Below are 17,508 nucleotides of genomic sequence, written 5' to 3'. Positions count from 1 at the left end.
GCCACACTGCCCAGGTCACAGAAGGCAAAGGCAGGGACTGGGAGAATGAAGAACTGCCCACCATAGGAGAAGATCAGGTTCAAGAATATCTAAGGAACCTGAAGGTGCACAAGTCCATGGGACCTGATGAGATGCATCCACGAGTCCTGAGGGAACCAGCAGATGAAGTGGCCAGGCCACTATTTATCACAATTGAGAAGTTGTGGCAGTCCGGTGAAGTTGCCACTGACTGGAAAAGGGGAAATATAACCGCCATTATTAAAAAGGGAAAACAGGAAGATCTGGGGAACTATAGACCAGTCAGTCTCACCTCTGTGCCTGGCAAGATCATGGAGCAGACCCTCCTGGAAACTATGCTCAGGCACATGGGAAATAAGGAGGTGATTGGTGACAGCCAACACTGCTTCGCTAAGGGCAAATTGTGCCTAACGAATTTGGTGGCCTTCTACGATGGCGTTACAGCATTGGTGGATAAGGGAAGAGCAACTGACATCATCTACCAAGACTTGTGCAAAGCATTTCACACTGTCCTGCACGACACCCTTGTCTCCAAATTGGAGAGACGTGGATTTGACGGATGGACCACTCACTGGATAAGGAATTGGCTGGATGGTCACACTCAAAGAGTTGTGGTCAACGGCTCAATGTCCAAGTGGAGATCAGCGATGAGTGGCGTTCCTCAGGGGTCGGTATTGGGACCGGCACTGTTGAACATCTTTCTCAGCGACACGGACAGCGGGATCAAGTGCACCCTCAGCAAGTTTGCCAACGACACCAAGCTGTGTGGTGCGGTCGACACGCTGGAGGGAAGGGATGCCATCCAGAGGAACCTTGACAGGCTGGAGAGGTGGGCCTGTGCAAACCACATGAAGTTCAAGGCCAAGTGCAAGGCCCTGCACGTGGGTCGGGGCAATCCCAAGCACAGCTACAGGCTGGGTGGAGAACGAATTCGGAGTAGCCCTGAGGAGAACAACTTGAGAGCGTTGATTGGTGAAAAGCTCAACATGAGCCAGCAATACACACTTGCAGCCCAGAAAGCCAACCATATCCTGGGCTGCATAACAAACAGCATGACCAGCAGGTCAACGGAGGTGATTCTGCCCATCTACTCTGCTCTGGTGAGACCCCACCTGGGGTACTGCATCCAGCTCTGGGGTCCCCAGTACAGGAGACATGGAGCTGTTGGAGAGAGTCCAGAGGAGGGCCACAAAGATGATCAGAGGGCTGGAGCACCTCTCCTATGAGGACAGGCTGAGAGAGTTGGGGTTGTTCAGCCTGGAGAAGAGAAGGCCCCAGGAAGACCTAATTGCGGCCTTCCAGCACCTAAAGGGGGTCTACAGGAAAGATGGTGAGGGACTGTTTATCAGGGAGTGTAGTGATAGGACAAGGGGTAATGGGTTTAAAATAAAAGAGGGTAGATTTAGATGTTAGGAAGAAATTCTTCCCTCTGAGGGTGATGAGGCACTGGCACAGGTTGCCCAGAGAGTTTGTGATCCACATGCCTGAAAGTGTTTAAGGCCAGGTTGGATGAAGCTTTGGGCAACCTGGTCTAGTGGAAGGTGTCCCTGCCCATAATCCTTGAGGTCCCTTCCAACCCAAACCTTTCTATTCTATGATTCAGTTTACTCAAGGGTAAGTGATTCTCAAATTAAGTCACTTCTTCACAGGCCAAACATAGCCTGGAAATACATAAAAGCCTTCTGTTAATAAGTAGTGGGAATGGTGAATTCAGTACTGGCTTTTGCTAAGTAGATGCAAGTGTGTCACACCAGAGAGATGATGAGACCTCTGCATGTCATATACATGACAGGACAGGACCTTGTCATAGGGGAATAGTCTGGAGAGGACATATTCCCTGGCTGCTGCCAACCAGAGGGATCTCAACAGGCTAGAGAAACTGGTAGGTAGAAACATCATGACGTTCGGAAAAGGCAAATACAGAGCCCTACACCTGGGGTGGAACTAATGTGTGCAGTAATACAGGCAAGAGACCAACTGGCTGTAAAACTATGTTGCAGAAAACAACCTAGGGATGCTGGTGGATAAGCTTAACATGAGTCAGCAGTGTGGTCTCACAGCAGAGAAGGTCAACTATATACTGAGTTGCGTTAGTAAGACTGCAGCCAGCAGGTTGAGGCAAGCAATTATTCCCTTCTATTCAGCACTTGTAAGACTATGTTTGAAGTACAGTGTCCACTTTCAAGCTCCCTGATACACAAAGATGACAGCAAGTACAGCAGAAAGCCCACAGGATGATTGGGGGTTGGATTACAAGACATATGGAGAGACTAAGAATGCTGGACTTGTTCAGCCTTGAGAACAGAAGGTAAGGAGGGGGATATAATTGCTGTCTTCCCTATAATTGCCTATTAGGTAGCTAAAGACAGAGCCAGGCAATTCTTATGAGGTCCACAGGAGATGGACATGAGGCAGTGGACGCAAGTTGCAGCATAAGAAATTTCAATGAGAAAAAAAACATGCACAAGGAAGATGATAAAAAGTAGCGGAATAGGCTCACAGCAACCTGATCTAACTTTGAAGTTAGCCATGCTCAGAGCATAGGGTTTGACGAAATGAACTCTCAAGGTCCAATAAGAGCTAAATCATTCTAGTATTCTATTGAGAAAGGTCACATATGTCTTAACAGAAAAGCTATAGATCTGTCCAACTAAGTCCATGCCTGCAAATGGCAAAATAATTTGTACAAATGTAAAAGAAGCTCCAATAGTGAAACTAGGCAAACTCACACTAGCCATAAGATCAATTTTACATTACGATAATTATCTCCATCAAATGGAATTTTTTAATATGACAACATGTCTCTGTTTAGCTAGAAGTAGGCTTCTACAGCTGGCTACAATGACCCACTCATTCCTGACCTCCTTTATCTTAGTAGGCAAATCTTTGCTCTTAGATTGCCAATTAAAGTGCGGAAATATTGACAATGGAGAGAACAGTAGTGCATTATTTTTCTGTAGCAGTCACATCTTCTAACCACCTGATTTTGCAGAAGCAGAAAGTGTCACAATACACATTAGCGTATCAATAACAGAAAAGGGCATGTGAACACCAACCTCTTTTATGCACCGAGTAGCTCATAGGTCTGCTCATTCAGTAGTAAAGAGGCTTCCAAGGCAGAGCAGTCATACACAGGTCCTTCACGCCATTCTTTTTCATCTCTTGAGTACTGATCGAGACTCTTGATTGAGAGAGAAAAGAGACCAAAAAAAAAGAAAAGAGGAAAATAATTTATCCAAGAGTAAAGAAATAAGCCCATTCTTCATCCTACACAGTACACTTTGTGATTATTACAGTCAGTCATTTGCAATAAGCATAAAAAGTGAAAAGTCTTCCTTGTCTGGGAAACTGGATTCCTCCTGTTCTTGCAGAGACATGCCCTGGTTTCTTATGCTGTATGGCATGAGCTTAGTCTCTTCGGCCTACAGAACAAAATGCCTGAGAAGCAGTTAGTGAAGCAAGAAGACATGAGGCAGGAAGCCAGGCCTCAGTCTCTTGCAAAGAGTTCTGGAGGATGAAACTACTCAAGAAGCATACTGTCAGAAAGCCAGGATTGTCCACATTCTGTATCAATACAATAGCCAGTGAAAAAAGTACTACTACTTTGCTTATTTTTCAGCTGGCCTCAGGCGAGACTGAGGCATGGAATTCCAGAATAATATAGTTTTACAGTTCCTACTAGAGAAATTTCTTCTGTCAACATCAACTGTTCACCAAGCTGGCAATATAAAAAAACCCCCTCATTTAAAGATCTGGAATCCCTGGTTCATTATAAGAATAATAAATATTTATAGTTTTGTAAACCACCACCCCACAAAGCCCCAGCAAGGAACAGAACCTGCTGTCCTGGCAATCGTAAAAGCATATTTTAAAAAAAACAGTCATCAAAATGCCTCTTTCTGACTGTCACCAATATTTAAAGAGGATGGATCTGATCTTCCTATTGAGCATTAGGCCACAGCTTCTTGTGTTGGGTTTTGTGTGGCAAGGTTTTGGTAGCGGGGGGGCTACAGGGGTGGCTTCTGTGAGAAGCTGCTAGAAGCTCCCCCTGTGTCGGATAGAGCCAATGCCAGCCGGCTCCGAGATGGACCCGCCCCTGGCCAAGGCCAAGCCAATCAGCGCCTGTGTGATAACATATTTAAGAAGGATAAAAAAAACCAGTTAGAGAAAGCTTTTGCAGCCGGAGAGAGGGGTGAGAAGATGTAAGAAACTCTGCAGACACCAAGGTCAGTGCAGATGGAGGGGCAGGAGGTGCTCCAGGCACTGGAGCAGAGATCCCCCTGCAGCCCGTGGTGAAGACCATGGTGAGGCAGCCTGTCCCCCTGCAGCCCATTGAGGAAGGATGAGGGGGTGTAGAGATTCCACCTGCAGCCTGTGGAGGACCCCACGCCGGAGCAGGTGGAGGCACCTGAAGGAGGCTGTGACCCCGTGGGAAGCCCACGCTGGAGCAAGCTCCTGGCAGGACCTGTGGATCCGTGGAGAGAGGAGCCCACGCCAGAGCAGGTTTGCTGGCAGGACTTGTGACCCCATGGGGGACCCACGCTGGAGCGGTTTGCTCCTGAAGGTCTGCACCCTGTGGAAGAGACCCACGCTGGAGCAGGGGAATGAAGGACTGTAGCCCGTGGGAGAGACTCACGTTGGAGAAGTTTGTGAAGGACTGTCTCCCGTGAGAGGGACTCCATGTTGGAGCAGGGGAACGATGAGAGGAGTCCTCCCCCTGAGGAGGAAGAAGCGGCAGAAACAACGTGTGATGAACTGACCGTAACCCCCATTCCCCGTCCCCCTGTGCCGCTGGTGGGGGTGGAGGTTGAAGCCGGGAGTGAAGTTGAGCCCGGGAAGATGGGAGGGGTGGGGGGAGATGTTTTAAGATTTGATTTTATTTCTCATTCCTCTACTCTGTTTTGCTTAGTAAAAAATCAGATGAATTTCCTCTCTCAGTTCAGTCTGTTTTGCTCCTGATGATAATTAGTGAGTGATCTCTCCCTGTCCTTATCTCGACCCATAAGCTTTTTGTTGTACTTTTTCTCCCCTGTCTAGTGAACGAGGGGAGTGATAGAGCAGCTCTGGTGGGCACCTGGCCCCCAGGCAGGGTCAACCCACCACACTTCTTAAAGTGGCAAATGCACAATATGTGGTCGAGATGTGACATGACGTAATATAAGATAACATGATTTAGGACTGATAGAACCAATAGATGAATTATTAGAAGGGGTATTAGAAATACGGACAAAAGTAGAATCCTGGCATCTGCAGACACCCATTTTAAGCAGAAACATATATGGGGCTCAGCACGTATCTACATGCTACAGGCATTACAATTTCAAGCATATGTACATGGACTATGTTGAGAAAAGATTCCCTGGCCTTCATCCAGGCTGGCTACATTAACCTGATACTGAACTCAAGCTAATATGCCTTGCTGGGCTTGGCTCACAGTTGGCCTCCTCAAAACGCAGAGGAACTGAGACCTGTCTATACGTATTTGCACAGGCATAGACTTTAATAACCTGAACTCAAGTCTTACAGATTCACATCTTTTGAACTCACTTTTAGATTATATTCTCAGGTGAGCTGAATATGGCAAAGGATGTGGAGGGGAAGAAAAAGTGATTCTAGAATTATATAAACAGCAGAAGGAAGCCCAGGGAAAACATGGGCCCACTGCTAAATGTGGCAGGGGCCCTGATCACAGAAAAGGCTGAAGTACTCACTATCGTCTTTTCCTCAGCTTTTAGTGGCAAGACGCAGCTTCAGAAATACCAGTCCACTGACACCCAGTGGAAAGTCTGGAACAAAGAAAACTTACCTTATGCGGAAGAAGACCAGGCTAGGGAGCACAAACTGGTCATACACAAGCCTGTGGGGCCTGACAGGATGCGTCCAAAAGCGCAGAGACAGCTGGCTGATATCACTGCAGAGTGCACCCTCAGCAACTTTGCAGTAACACAAAACTGGAAGGAATGGCTGATATACCACAAATGGGCATGCTGCCATCCAAAGGGACCTGGACAGCCTGGTGAAATGGGCCAAAAGGAACCTTATGAAGTTCAACAAAGAGAAATGCAAACTCCTGCACTTGGGGAAATATAACCCATGCACCAGCACATGCTGGAGGCAGACCAGCTGGAAAGCAACTCCGCAGAGAATGACCTGGGGATCATGGTGAACAACAAGGTGACCATAAGCCATCAATGCACCCTCATGGCAAAGGCCAACAGCATCCTGGGCTGCATTAGGAGCGTTGCCAGGAAGAAGGTGATCCTTCCTCTCTACTCAGCACTGATAAGGCCATATGTGGAGTACTGTGTCCAGTTCTGGGCTCCCCAGAACAAGAGAGGTGGGAATTTGTTGGAGGAAATTCAGTGAAGGACAAAGAAAAGGCTCAGGGAGGATCTTATCACAGAATGGATGAGGTTAGAAGAAACCTCTGGAGGTCATCTGGTCCAACCTCCCTGCTCAAACAAGGCCACCTAGAACCAGTTGCCCAGGACCGTGTCCAGACAGCTTTCGAGTATCTCCAAGAACAGAGGCTCCACAACCTCCCTGGGCAACCTGTGCCAGTGCTTAGTAACCCACAGAGTGAAAAAGTGTTTCCTGATGTTCAGAGGGAACACCTTGTGTTTGTAGCCTCTCATCCTGTCACTGGACACCACTGTAAAGCGCCTCAGTCTTCTTTGAACCTTCCCTGAGAATAAATCCAGAAACAAGCACAACATAGCTTTACATACTGCCCCAAAGCCAATAGTCCACACAGAAGGTGGTAGCTGCCTTATGCATTAGCCTCAAGGACTTGTGGCAGGAATACCCTGGTGCCTGCACTTCATATTTACTTCTGAGCTTATAGCAGGAAAGCATTATACAATGTTGGCCAATTTCCTCATAAGCAGAAGTAGACAAACACAAAAGGACAGAGGTTATTCTGTGTTCCACTGCCTCACTCAAAGTAAACAGCACAGCTCTCAAAGACTATTGCTCTTCCAGGGTCATACTGACTTTGGTATGGATTTTCATTTTCATAATTAACAGCAGAACACAAGAGACCTGCACTGTGTTCATGATGTAAGCCAGTACAGTTTGTGTTCTGGCTGTAGTTGAAAATAATGTTTTAGTCAGCATTCCTATGACTATTGAACTTTTGCTCATGAAACTTGACTTTGAGCACTAGGACTACCAGTGGTGCTCTAGAAAAGGCTCCTTTACTCTGAAATATACTTCCATTACTGACCCAAACAACCTAAATCCATTACTAGTTGTAGGACAATCTCCATAGAAGTAATAAGCAGTACATAAATCCATGCATTTCTATCCCTAGGTATCAGACATAGGAAAGAAATTTTTCCGTAATTTATTCTAAGTTTCTTATACATAAATAAAGTTTAAATTCTTTGCATTTCCCTTCTTTTGAACGCAAACAGGCATTGCTGCTGTACACAAGCACTGGACCAAACCTCTCACACTGTACAGAGTCGCTCTGAAAGAGACAAGGATCGAAGGAGAGCAACAGATCTTGAGCACCACCGTCACCCACAATCCCAGGCCTCAGGAGCTAACAACAACCTTCTACTAAGGGAAGGGGAAGCCAGCTCCAATGCAGCTACAGGAACGCACGGTTGCCCTGCCAGTCCCGCAGACTTACCTATGACAGCGAAGTTGACCGCAACGCCTCCAGTGGGCCGCACAGGGCAGAAACCTTCCCAGGACGGGCCCCACTGCCAGTTACATCTGGGCACCGCGGTCAGACCGCCAGCGAAAGGCGGCACGGTCGCAGCATAGGGCCGGGCGGGACCACGGAGCCTGGAAGAAAGAGGATCACCGCCACCGGCCCAGCCCGCCCTGCTGTTCCTCACCGCCCTGGACCTCAAGAAGCTGCGAACCCGCCCCGGTTCCTTGGGCCCGGCAGGGCCGCTCCAAGCGGAGCTGGCAGCGGTGTCCCAGCGCTGTACGGCGGAAGAAGCCCGGTTCGAGGCCACTGCCGAGAGCCAGGCGACAGCGCCGACCCCGCAGACCGCACACAGCGGAAGGATAACACCGACAAGCAGAGAAGAGGTACTAACCTGCCAACGACCCGCACCCGCCAACCACCCCCCAGCCACCTCAGCACCGGAACACGCCTCGGCAGCTTCCGCTTCCAGATCGGCCCCGCCCCCCGCAGGAGGATAGCCAATCAGTTACGGAGACACAAAGATAGACGTAACCATCAGCTAATTGCGGTGAGGCAGCTGTCCGGCGCCATGGTTATCCTGACACATGGCACAAAATCACCAATCCTGAGTAGGGCTCGGGGACCTGCCCAGTAACAGGGAAGCAACTGATCAGCCAAGGCTTTCCGAGACATAATCTAGGGGTGCGGTGAGCCGGTGGCTGGGACAGTGTGGCTGGTCCGCGTGCTTGCACGGGGGTGCAACACTGCCGGGCAGTGCTTTAAGTGCTGCAAAGTCACAGAATTACAGAATGGTTTGGGTGGGAAAGGACGTTTAAGGATCATCTAGTCCATCCCCCTGCCACGGGCAGGGACATCTTTCACTAGATCAGGTTGCTCAAAGCCCCATCCAATCTGGCCTTGAATGCTTCTAGAGATGTCCAATCTAAACTTACCTCTTTCGGTTTAAAACCGTTGCCCCTTGTCCTATCACTACAGGCCTTGGTAAACAGTTTTTCACCATCTTCTAAGCCCTGTTTATATACTGAAAGGTTGCAGTAAGGTCTCCCTAGACCATTCTCTTCTCCAGGCTGAACAACCCCAACTCTCTCAGTCCGTCCTCATAGGAGAGGTGCTCCAGCCCTCAGATCATCTCCATGGCCTCCTCTGGACTCTCTCCAACAGCTCCATGTCTTTCTTGTACTGGGGGGCCCAGAGCTGGACGCAGTACTCCAGGTGGGGTCTCATGAGAGTGGAGTAGAGGGGGAGAATCCCCTCCCTTGACCTGTTGGCCACGCTTCTTTTGATGCAGCCCAGGATATGATTGGCTTTCTGGGCTGTGAGTGCACATTGCTGGCCCATATTCAATTTTTCATCCACTGATATGCTCTGGATCCCCGGTCTCCCCAGCTGCTGGCACCTGGACATGCCAGACCCCCCAAGGCCCACAGCCCCACTACAGTTGCTGATACAGATACCCTTGCACACACCAACGTGCAGACATGTACACTGTGGGTCTCTCCAGTAACTGTAATGAGACTCAGGATTCTTGCTTGCTTCAGCTGTCTCCTGCACAGAGAAACACACACAGACAAGCGGGTGTCTCTCAACCCCACACCTTACAGTCTCTTCAGCAGTTGGGCTGGACCTCTGGTCCTTCCGATAGTCAACTCCTCCAGCTGTCTCACTAACAGACTCATACACACACCTGGTTCCCAAACCACTTAACCTATTTGCTGGCTAGTCTGGCTTGATATTCATTAGTGATCATATACTGACATACATACTCTCACTCACTCCAGTTGCTAGCACCCAAGACATGGAGGACCCTGTGATCCATGCTCTGGCACCAGTTGCTGGCACTTAGACCCTCACTGATTCCAGCTGCTGGCACCAAATACATGCAGGCCCCTGTGACCCACAGTCCCCATTCCAGTTGTGGGCACTTAAATCCCCATGCACACAGAACAGAGCTGCACAGCCAGAAAAAGAGTTAGAAATGGTAGAAGACAGGAAAGACTGTGCCGATCAGGCACAGGGCATGGCTAGACACTCATACCCACCAGCAACCATTTTACATGCAACGAGCCCCTTGCATCCCCTTTCCCTCCATTTTCCCATGCTAGTTCATCCCCAAACCACCTAGACCCATCCCTTTTCCCGGCTTTGGTTCCTTCCCTAAACATCCCATTATAAGCCTTGTGCAATCCCCAAATGTTCTTCCCCTGCACCCCACAATGTTTTCATACACCTAGGCAGTAACCCCACTCAGTCTGTAAGGTACTCTGACAACTTCTCCCATTGCCTCATTGTGATGGGTGTCACCTCCAGGCCCATGGGTTTGATGGCTCCCCTATGACAGCCTTAGAAGGAACCAGGACAGGGGCTTCATTCCTCTTACTGGGTTACTTGGGTTCCCTATCCTGTGGTTGTCTTTGCTCCTTCCTGTTGGTGCAGATGAGCCTTTTATGGGTTGATTGCATTTCTGTGGTGGTTCTGGGATTAGCCAGGTCAGGGGATTATTTGGGTTCCCTTACCTGCCATTGTTCCTCTGTGCCCCTTTGTGTGTGTGGAGATGAGCTTTTTTCCCCACATAGCCTAATGTTTACTACTTCTGTAATACTTTCTGGTCCTTTACACTAAGTTATCCAACATTTCTATTTGAGAAAACAGACTCTCAAATCCAGTTAGAGGAGCAGATATTTACTTCACCTCAAATCCCACAAATTGTAGCCTTTTCCTCTTATCTTCATGTATAATTGTATCAAGGTTAAAAACTAGGGTAGGGTACCAAACCAGTATAGCTCCTGATGCCAGTGTCTGATTAACCTTCTCACCCTTTCTGATCTGGCTCCTGAAATAGCAGGAGATTTGCTAGATTATCTTGCACCTCCTTTCCATTCTAAGACGACTGTTTGTATCATTGAAACTTTCAGGTTTGTAAATCAGCCTCTAAGCAGATTAACATTTATAATTGGCTTGTGGAAAGTTTGATCCCTCAACTGACACTAATGTCAGAGCAGACAGGCAGTGCTTTGAGAGCAACAGGAGGAAGAGGATCGTTCCTGAGGCATCATTCTTCTGACCACGCATATGCATGGGGAACAACAGCAGCTCCACAGTAGATGATCTGCAAGCTGTTGAGATCCACCACTGGTATAAAAAGTTCATGACGGAGTGTCCTTCTGGACAGCTGACGGAGCATGAATTTAAACAGTTCTTTGGGCTTCGAGGGCTGGATCCAGAGGCCAATGAATATATTGAGCAGATGTTCCGCACGTTTGATATGAACAAGGTGAGTTCTCCGGCAAGGAAATTAACTGCCTTGTACTGCTTAAAAGTGAACCAAGTCCTGCACTATTAGAGTCCTTCATTTTCTCTTACAAACGTCAGTGTGGAAAGCTGCTGGGGGACACTGATGTAAAGTGGCTAAATGCAAGGAACAAATTAATGTGCATAGATAATGACACAGATAACATAACCATAGGTAATAACACCTTATCATCTAAATACCTTGTGCAAGTTTATCTTTGAATTTTGAGAATTCCTTATTGTGTATTAACTGACTTGGCCCTGTTTGACTAGCAAAGTACTAATGAAAGGAGATTTCATGATGATGATTGATGATGATGATGATGATGATGTTCTTATTATTTAAAAATATATCTGTATTACATAGTAGAGACTACAGGAATCAAACACAACAGAAATCATAACAACATTCACAGAGAAAGTAATTTCCAGGTATTTGGCAGCTGAAATTAGTACTTCATGGGCAGACAATCTACATGGCTCTCCTCAGTGGTAGGAGGTATAGTATATAGCAGTGGCTAGGAGGAAGGCAGTATTCCTCACTGTGACATGCGACCACTGTCTGTCTCTAAGGTAAGAAACAGTAGCCCCCATAATTCCTTTAAGCCTGCAATGCCCCTCACTTTTGCCTGTTTTTTATCCATATATACTTAAGCCTATGCTTGCAGGCCTGTAATCTCCGTGACAGAGAAATCTGGTTTTATGGCAGCCTGGGAAAATTCAGCTTCGCTCTCTGCTCCAAGGTTCTGAAATGGCTGGAGCAAACGTCTGTGAGTCAAGGAGGAACTAGTCACAGAGATATGTGAAACAGGTGGGAAATCACAGGGTCAGTTCTGAAGAAGGAAAACCTAGGGACTGAGCAAAGAACATTGGTTTGGACAACATGTGAGAAGGCATAAGGAGTTAAGGAGTGCTAAGGAATATTACAAAAGTCTTAAAGGTAAGAGAGGAGCAGCCAGGCTCCATTAGGGTAGCTGAGGTCTTGTGGTGGATGTAATGACTGGAAATGACTGCAAATCTCAAAGAATATCCTTTTTCATCCTGATGTTCTCTGTGCCCAGGATGATGATAGTGAAGAGAAGCAGTTTTATAAAATAAACCAACATATTTACAGTTCTTGCACAAGTCTTTCCCTTTATCTCTGTCATTTCTTGGGATATTTAAGGACCTTAAAATTTGTTTAAGGATGTTAGGCGTTCCAGAGGTCTCCTGTGAGCCCCATGTTAGGCAGTAAGCAATGTTTCAAGATGACTCTCAAATTCAAACTTGGTCATACAAAGATAAAAAGCTATCTTCTAAATAAAGTGATAGTGATCTCAAGGGGAATGAAGTAAGAGTGTGGCAACTAGTGGAGATGGACCTACATCAGTTAATCTTTGCCTGTTAAATAGTTAGTCGCTTAATCTAAGCTCCTTTTATAACCAAGGGCAAGGAACAAGAGCACCTAGAGGAAGAACCACCCTGTAGTAATACAGACATTGACAATGGATGGAATCAACTGCCCTCTGGACCTTCAGATTTTGAGAACTCTGCTGAGGACAAAGAGGATACATTTTCAATAGAGTTATTTTATAAATTGCAATCATGCCCCCCTTCCCACCTTTAGAGCTGGCTATCTTTGTTTTCTGTGACTTTGCTCAATGAAGTTATGAAAAACTCACATAAGGGGAGTACTACAATGATCCTGAATGAGTATTTTAAAATGTTGTGATCCTTGCTGTAAAACAGTAGTGCTCTGCTAGTCCATTTGTGTTTTACATATATTTACATCCATTCCAGAAAGACGTCAGACTTTGTTTAAATAGCTCAATAAATTAAAGTTTCATTTTTTCCCCCTGTAATTTGTTGAAGGACTTATTCGGAATCTTTGACAGCGATACGCACTTTATTTGTTGTTTCTTTTTAACCACTTCAAATTTTAGTTGGTGTTAAATCTAGGGATTATGATGCTTTACTGAGCTTTTTGAGTTTCTCTGCAGATTCAAGAAATGGAATGTTTAAAAAACTAAAACCATAACAGTTTTCCCAGCTGTCACATCATGTTTTATGCATTTTAAAAAACATTTAGTAATTTTTTTTCCCCAGAGAATGGAGAAATACTGAAATAGCAGCAGTTTCCCACAAAGACAAAGCAGACTAGTACAGAAAACCTAAGACAGAATTACCTTCCACTTTTCTTGCAGCCAGGGCTCTGGATCAATTTTCTCTCCTAGCAGGCCATAAGCAGTCAGCTCTGGTGGAGGGAGAGGGGTTCGTTCACACTGACCATGAGGAGTGACAGGTTCCATCTCTGCGGGTGGCAAGCACAGAGTAGCCTAGACATGTTATAGATCATAACTTTAGGAATCCAGGTATTTAGGAGATCTTAAAGGTGCCCAGAAAAATAGAATGCGCGTGTGCGCGTCTGTGCATGCTAAAGTTTTTCCCTAAGTCCAAGTCTCTGTGCCATTTGTTTTTCTTTCTCTTTTAGCTGTGTATCTAAAGAGCAATAAGGTAAAACAGCTCCAGGGCCAAACTCCCTCAGTTTGTTCCTGTCACAGTTTGGTTTTAATTTTCCCACAGGATGGATATATTGACTTCATGGAATATGTGGCTGCCCTCAGCCTTGTTCTCCGTGGGAAGATGGAGCAGAAATTGCGGTGGTATTTCAAGCTCTATGATGTAGATGGCAACGGCTGCATTGATCGACATGAATTGCTCAACATCATTAAGGTGAGTCTCCAGGGGTCTGTGTTCTTTCCTCCTTCCTTAAAGACAAATTCCACCACACAAGTAAGAGTTTCGTTATTCTCCATATGGATGATCAGGGACAAGACCTTCTTTAACAGCATTCTTTCTTTTAGCAGAACTCCCCACAATCTCATAGCCCAGTAAGCAGACTTGACAGACTCTTCTTTACCACCACGGCACATGTTACAGCATAGCTAACTCCATAAAATTGTTTTAGCTGCCTAGAGCCTAAATTGCACTTTCCAAGATTTCGGACTCTGTGACCGTCAGTTGCAGTTTCTGCAATGTCCCTTCATATGTCCCTTTCCCCATGTGAATAGTCATTGGAGAGTTACTCCCAGTTTGCTTTTTAAAACCAGCTCCTAAATGTCAATGCAATAAAACATTTCTGACTCTGGCAAATAGTTTGAAGAAGAATGACTGTCAATGGAAAAGACTGTATGCAAATAGCTATTGAGGAAGGTGTTGGAATTACAGGCATAAACATGACCTTATGAATATCTCAGAATGAATTATGCTGGAAGCTCAGATTATTCTGTAGAGACTGGGAAACTAGAAAGATGTAGGAAAGATTCAATGACTGTAAATAATTTACATGTCGTAATAAGAAAGGTCAGAAAATGGATTTGATAAAGATTTGAAGCCTGAGCTGTCCACAAATAAAACCACTAGTAAGATGTTAGTACCACATTCTCATCTGGATATGAATTTTAGTGCTGGGCATTGAAGAGACCAAACCAAATCAGTAACTGTAATAATATACAGCCTCCTACTAATACCTTGCAATAGAAATACTCAGACATCACAGTGAAGCAGCAGATAGCAATTGCTTAACATAGAGCTCTTGAGAAACAAGTCCTGTGGGTGACAATTGGTGACAACCAATTTACTACCCTTTGAATTTTGTGGGTGTAGTTCCATGTCTTTATTGCCAGCCTTAGAAAGTTGCTGAGGTGATACTTAGTTTTAGTAAAATGGAATTTTAAAAACAATGAAGAAACTCACCAAATATCAGAAAGTAAAAACTAGAAAATGAATAGTCTTAGAATCAATATGAAGGCTCTGGAATCACAGATTTCATGGACATCCTTAAACAAAGGAAACAATTAGTCATGGAAAGAAAAGAGAACCCTGCACTATATGGTTATGAATAAGAGGAATTGTAGTAAACAGTAGTGAATAATGCTTAAACTTTCTCAAGTTGAAAATGAATTTCCAGTGAGCTTTAGGGAGAAGCAGGACGCACAGGAAGCAGTATATAAATGGAAATAGGGAAATCAAGAATAGAAATAAATAACCACAGCATATAAGAAAGAAATTTCATAACATCAAATGCAGAAGGTGTTTGGCAGTGTTTATTTGGCTTGGTGAACCAGAGGGTAATAGAAAGTGGATCAATTAGGTGGATCCTGATTCTGCCATTTCTGCAGTGCTTAACATCTACCTAAGCAGATTTAGGGTGATCCTCTGGGTTTCACTGCTCATTCCATGCTCCAGAAGCATGCTCCCTTTGCACCCTTCAGTGCCAGCTGTAAGGCCTGACGATTTCTGCTGTTTTCCTATGATGCTGATTCATTTGTATCGGGATGGTACCAGGCATGGCTTTCATGTTCTGAATCTACACTGACAGGCCGCAGTGGAATCAGTCTATCATTTTGGAAGCCATTAGGCAGCTTCCTATTCTTGCTCTTTTATTTTAGGCTATTCGAGCTATTAACGGTGGTGACCACGAAACGAGTGCAGAAGAGTTCACCAACCGAGTCTTCAACAAAATCGATGTGAATGGAGATGGTAAGATTCCTGTCTTTGTCATCCAACTCAGATGGTCTCTGTCCTCAGAAAGACATCCATGCCTTCCTTTCTTGATTGACCTTTACGTATCTTCATTTTATATTTGTTTGTTATATGAATTCTTATCCAGTAATGCATTCTCCATTAATTTTGCTAAGGCATTTTTCTCCTTGCATCATACATAATCAGTATGACAGGATTTGTTCCCTGTACTAAGTCTCAGCTGTGTTCTGTCCACATCAGTTTGGTAGTGAGGTTTTGGAGTAAGGGTTTTTTCGCCTTTTTGTATGTTGTTGTGCAACTTACGTCAGAGTTACAAGTGGGAAATATTAACAGATGGTCCCAGCTGCTCCTAAATATTTCAGCAGCAGGGAAAGGAAGAACTGGAATTTAATGTTAAATTTCAGAATTTCTTCACTGTGTCTGCTACAGGCAGTACAGCAAGCACATGAAGTACCATGGACTAGTCAGTCAAAAGCTGGTCAACACCACTGTCGTTGCTGTATGTCCCTGAGACATATTTCCTCCCTTGCTACTTCATGTACTCATTACCTTCTGATGTGCTCTTTTGTTATTCCAGAAGAACTCTGCCGAGCTGTTTCCTTGCACAAGGGCTTTTTGGCCTAGGACAAGCCTATTTTGTCCTTTTGGCCTAGGACAAGCCTATTTCTGCCTGTCACAGCTTCCTTCTGTCACTTCTTTTAAACATGAAAACCAGCAAGTATGGGGCAGGTTAGGACTATGACAGGTTAGGCCAAAAAGGAGGTGGCTAATCCAGCCTTATTTATAGGAAGCTATGATCCCACGCCTTAGCTATACACTTCCTCCATTCTTTCTTATGTGCCCTTTCCCTTGTGTGGGGAAAAAAAGAAGCTGGAGTTGCCTGGATATTGGGAAGTTTCTTATAAGCTTAAAAAGACTCTGAGGCCTCTTGGTGCTTTAGAACAGTGCACGTATAGTACGCAGTCTCTAAAGTTAGATTACTGTACTCCTTTTCCTGTTCAAATGTGGATTGGCATGATTCTGATGCTCTGTGTCTGACACAGGTGAACTTTCTCTGGATGAATTTGTGGAAGGAGCAAGGAGAGATGAGGAGTTCATGGAGGTTATGATGAAAAGTTTGGACCTGTCACACATTGTGGCCATGATCAACAACCGTCGGCACAGTGTATAAATCAAGCTGGGAGAAAACGCCATGCCAATAGACAGAAGGGTGTACATGCACCAGAAAGAAGAGCCAGCATTTTTAAAAACAAACAAAATTTCCATAAACATGTATATGGAAGTAGGAACAGAAAGACACTGCTATATTTGTGTATCTGAGTGCATGTTCCTGTACAAAGGTTGAAGCTCAGCCACATACATACAGGGCAGGTTCAGAAAAACTGGAACTGGGCGGCAGTATTTGACTTGTCTTCCTAAAATATAAAGGCCACGTTTCAGAGCGCAAATTTCCTCCTTATTCTGTGTCCCAGATTCTCACTTTGCAATGGGCTAAAAGTAACACTAAGTTTGTGAAGAGTGCTAGCAGAATTGAATGATGGAGTGTGGAGAATTTCTGACTTGTACAACAGAAGAGCTTCAAACTGTTATCAATGTAGAGAACTATCAAAAGAATGTAATTTCCGCTGTTCTTGTCATGGTATTAGATCATAAAACCAGCATGTCTGTCCGTACCAGATGCGCTTGGATTTGGTAGTCTCTACAGAAGTAGCTTTATTTATAAGATCTCAAGAGCTGAAAGAAAAATCAGTCTTTAAGGCTGATAGTGACAAATCTGTTCCCAGTTGCACTGTCAGTAATGCTGCTGTTTGCAGCTTTCTGTGGTCAAAGAAGTCTTTAGCTAACAAGTCAACAGTTTAGGAGCAGCTTCTGTAACCAGAGAAAATATGCTACTCTTTTTCCCAGAGCAGAATTACCTGAGAGATCAAATCTTTTTTACACTCGTCCTACTACTCTCCTCTCATATAAGTGAATAAATGAAGTATGTGAAGATGATCCTAATACTGTTGCTTCAC

At 45.2% G+C, this 17,508-nt stretch overlaps 2 protein-coding genes across 10 annotated transcripts in view; one reads left to right on the top strand and one right to left on the bottom strand.

Annotated features, from left to right (window-relative positions):
• Window positions 1–8,253, bottom strand: part of GOLGB1 (golgin B1) — a 58,088-nt gene extending 49,835 nt beyond the window's left edge. The window contains exons 1-3 of one of the 9 annotated variants that reach the window (XM_054811463.1): window positions 7,655–8,246; window positions 5,730–5,804; window positions 3,075–3,199 (exon numbers count right to left, since the gene is read on the bottom strand). The gene's annotated coding sequence lies outside the window, so the exon portion shown is untranslated. The other 8 variants (XM_054811440.1, XM_054811509.1, XM_054811490.1 and 5 more) reach the window with 8 other exon arrangements.
• A 2,501-nt stretch (window positions 8,254–10,754) lies between these two features.
• LOC129214901 (guanylyl cyclase-activating protein 1-like) lies at window positions 10,755–16,664 on the top strand. The gene is made up of 4 exons (XM_054847176.1): window positions 10,755–10,952; window positions 13,532–13,681; window positions 15,400–15,490; window positions 16,537–16,664. The coding sequence occupies exons 1-4, from the start codon at window positions 10,755–10,757 to the stop codon at window positions 16,662–16,664; spliced, it is 567 nt and encodes a 188-aa protein (XP_054703151.1).
• Window positions 16,665–17,508: the final 844 nt, after the last annotated feature.

This window comes from Grus americana, chromosome 1 (assembly GCF_028858705.1).
Source record: "Grus americana isolate bGruAme1 chromosome 1, bGruAme1.mat, whole genome shotgun sequence".
In the NCBI taxonomy this organism is placed as follows: Eukaryota; Metazoa; Chordata; class Aves; order Gruiformes; family Gruidae; genus Grus; species Grus americana.
This window is presented reverse-complemented; position numbering and strand designations above follow the sequence as displayed.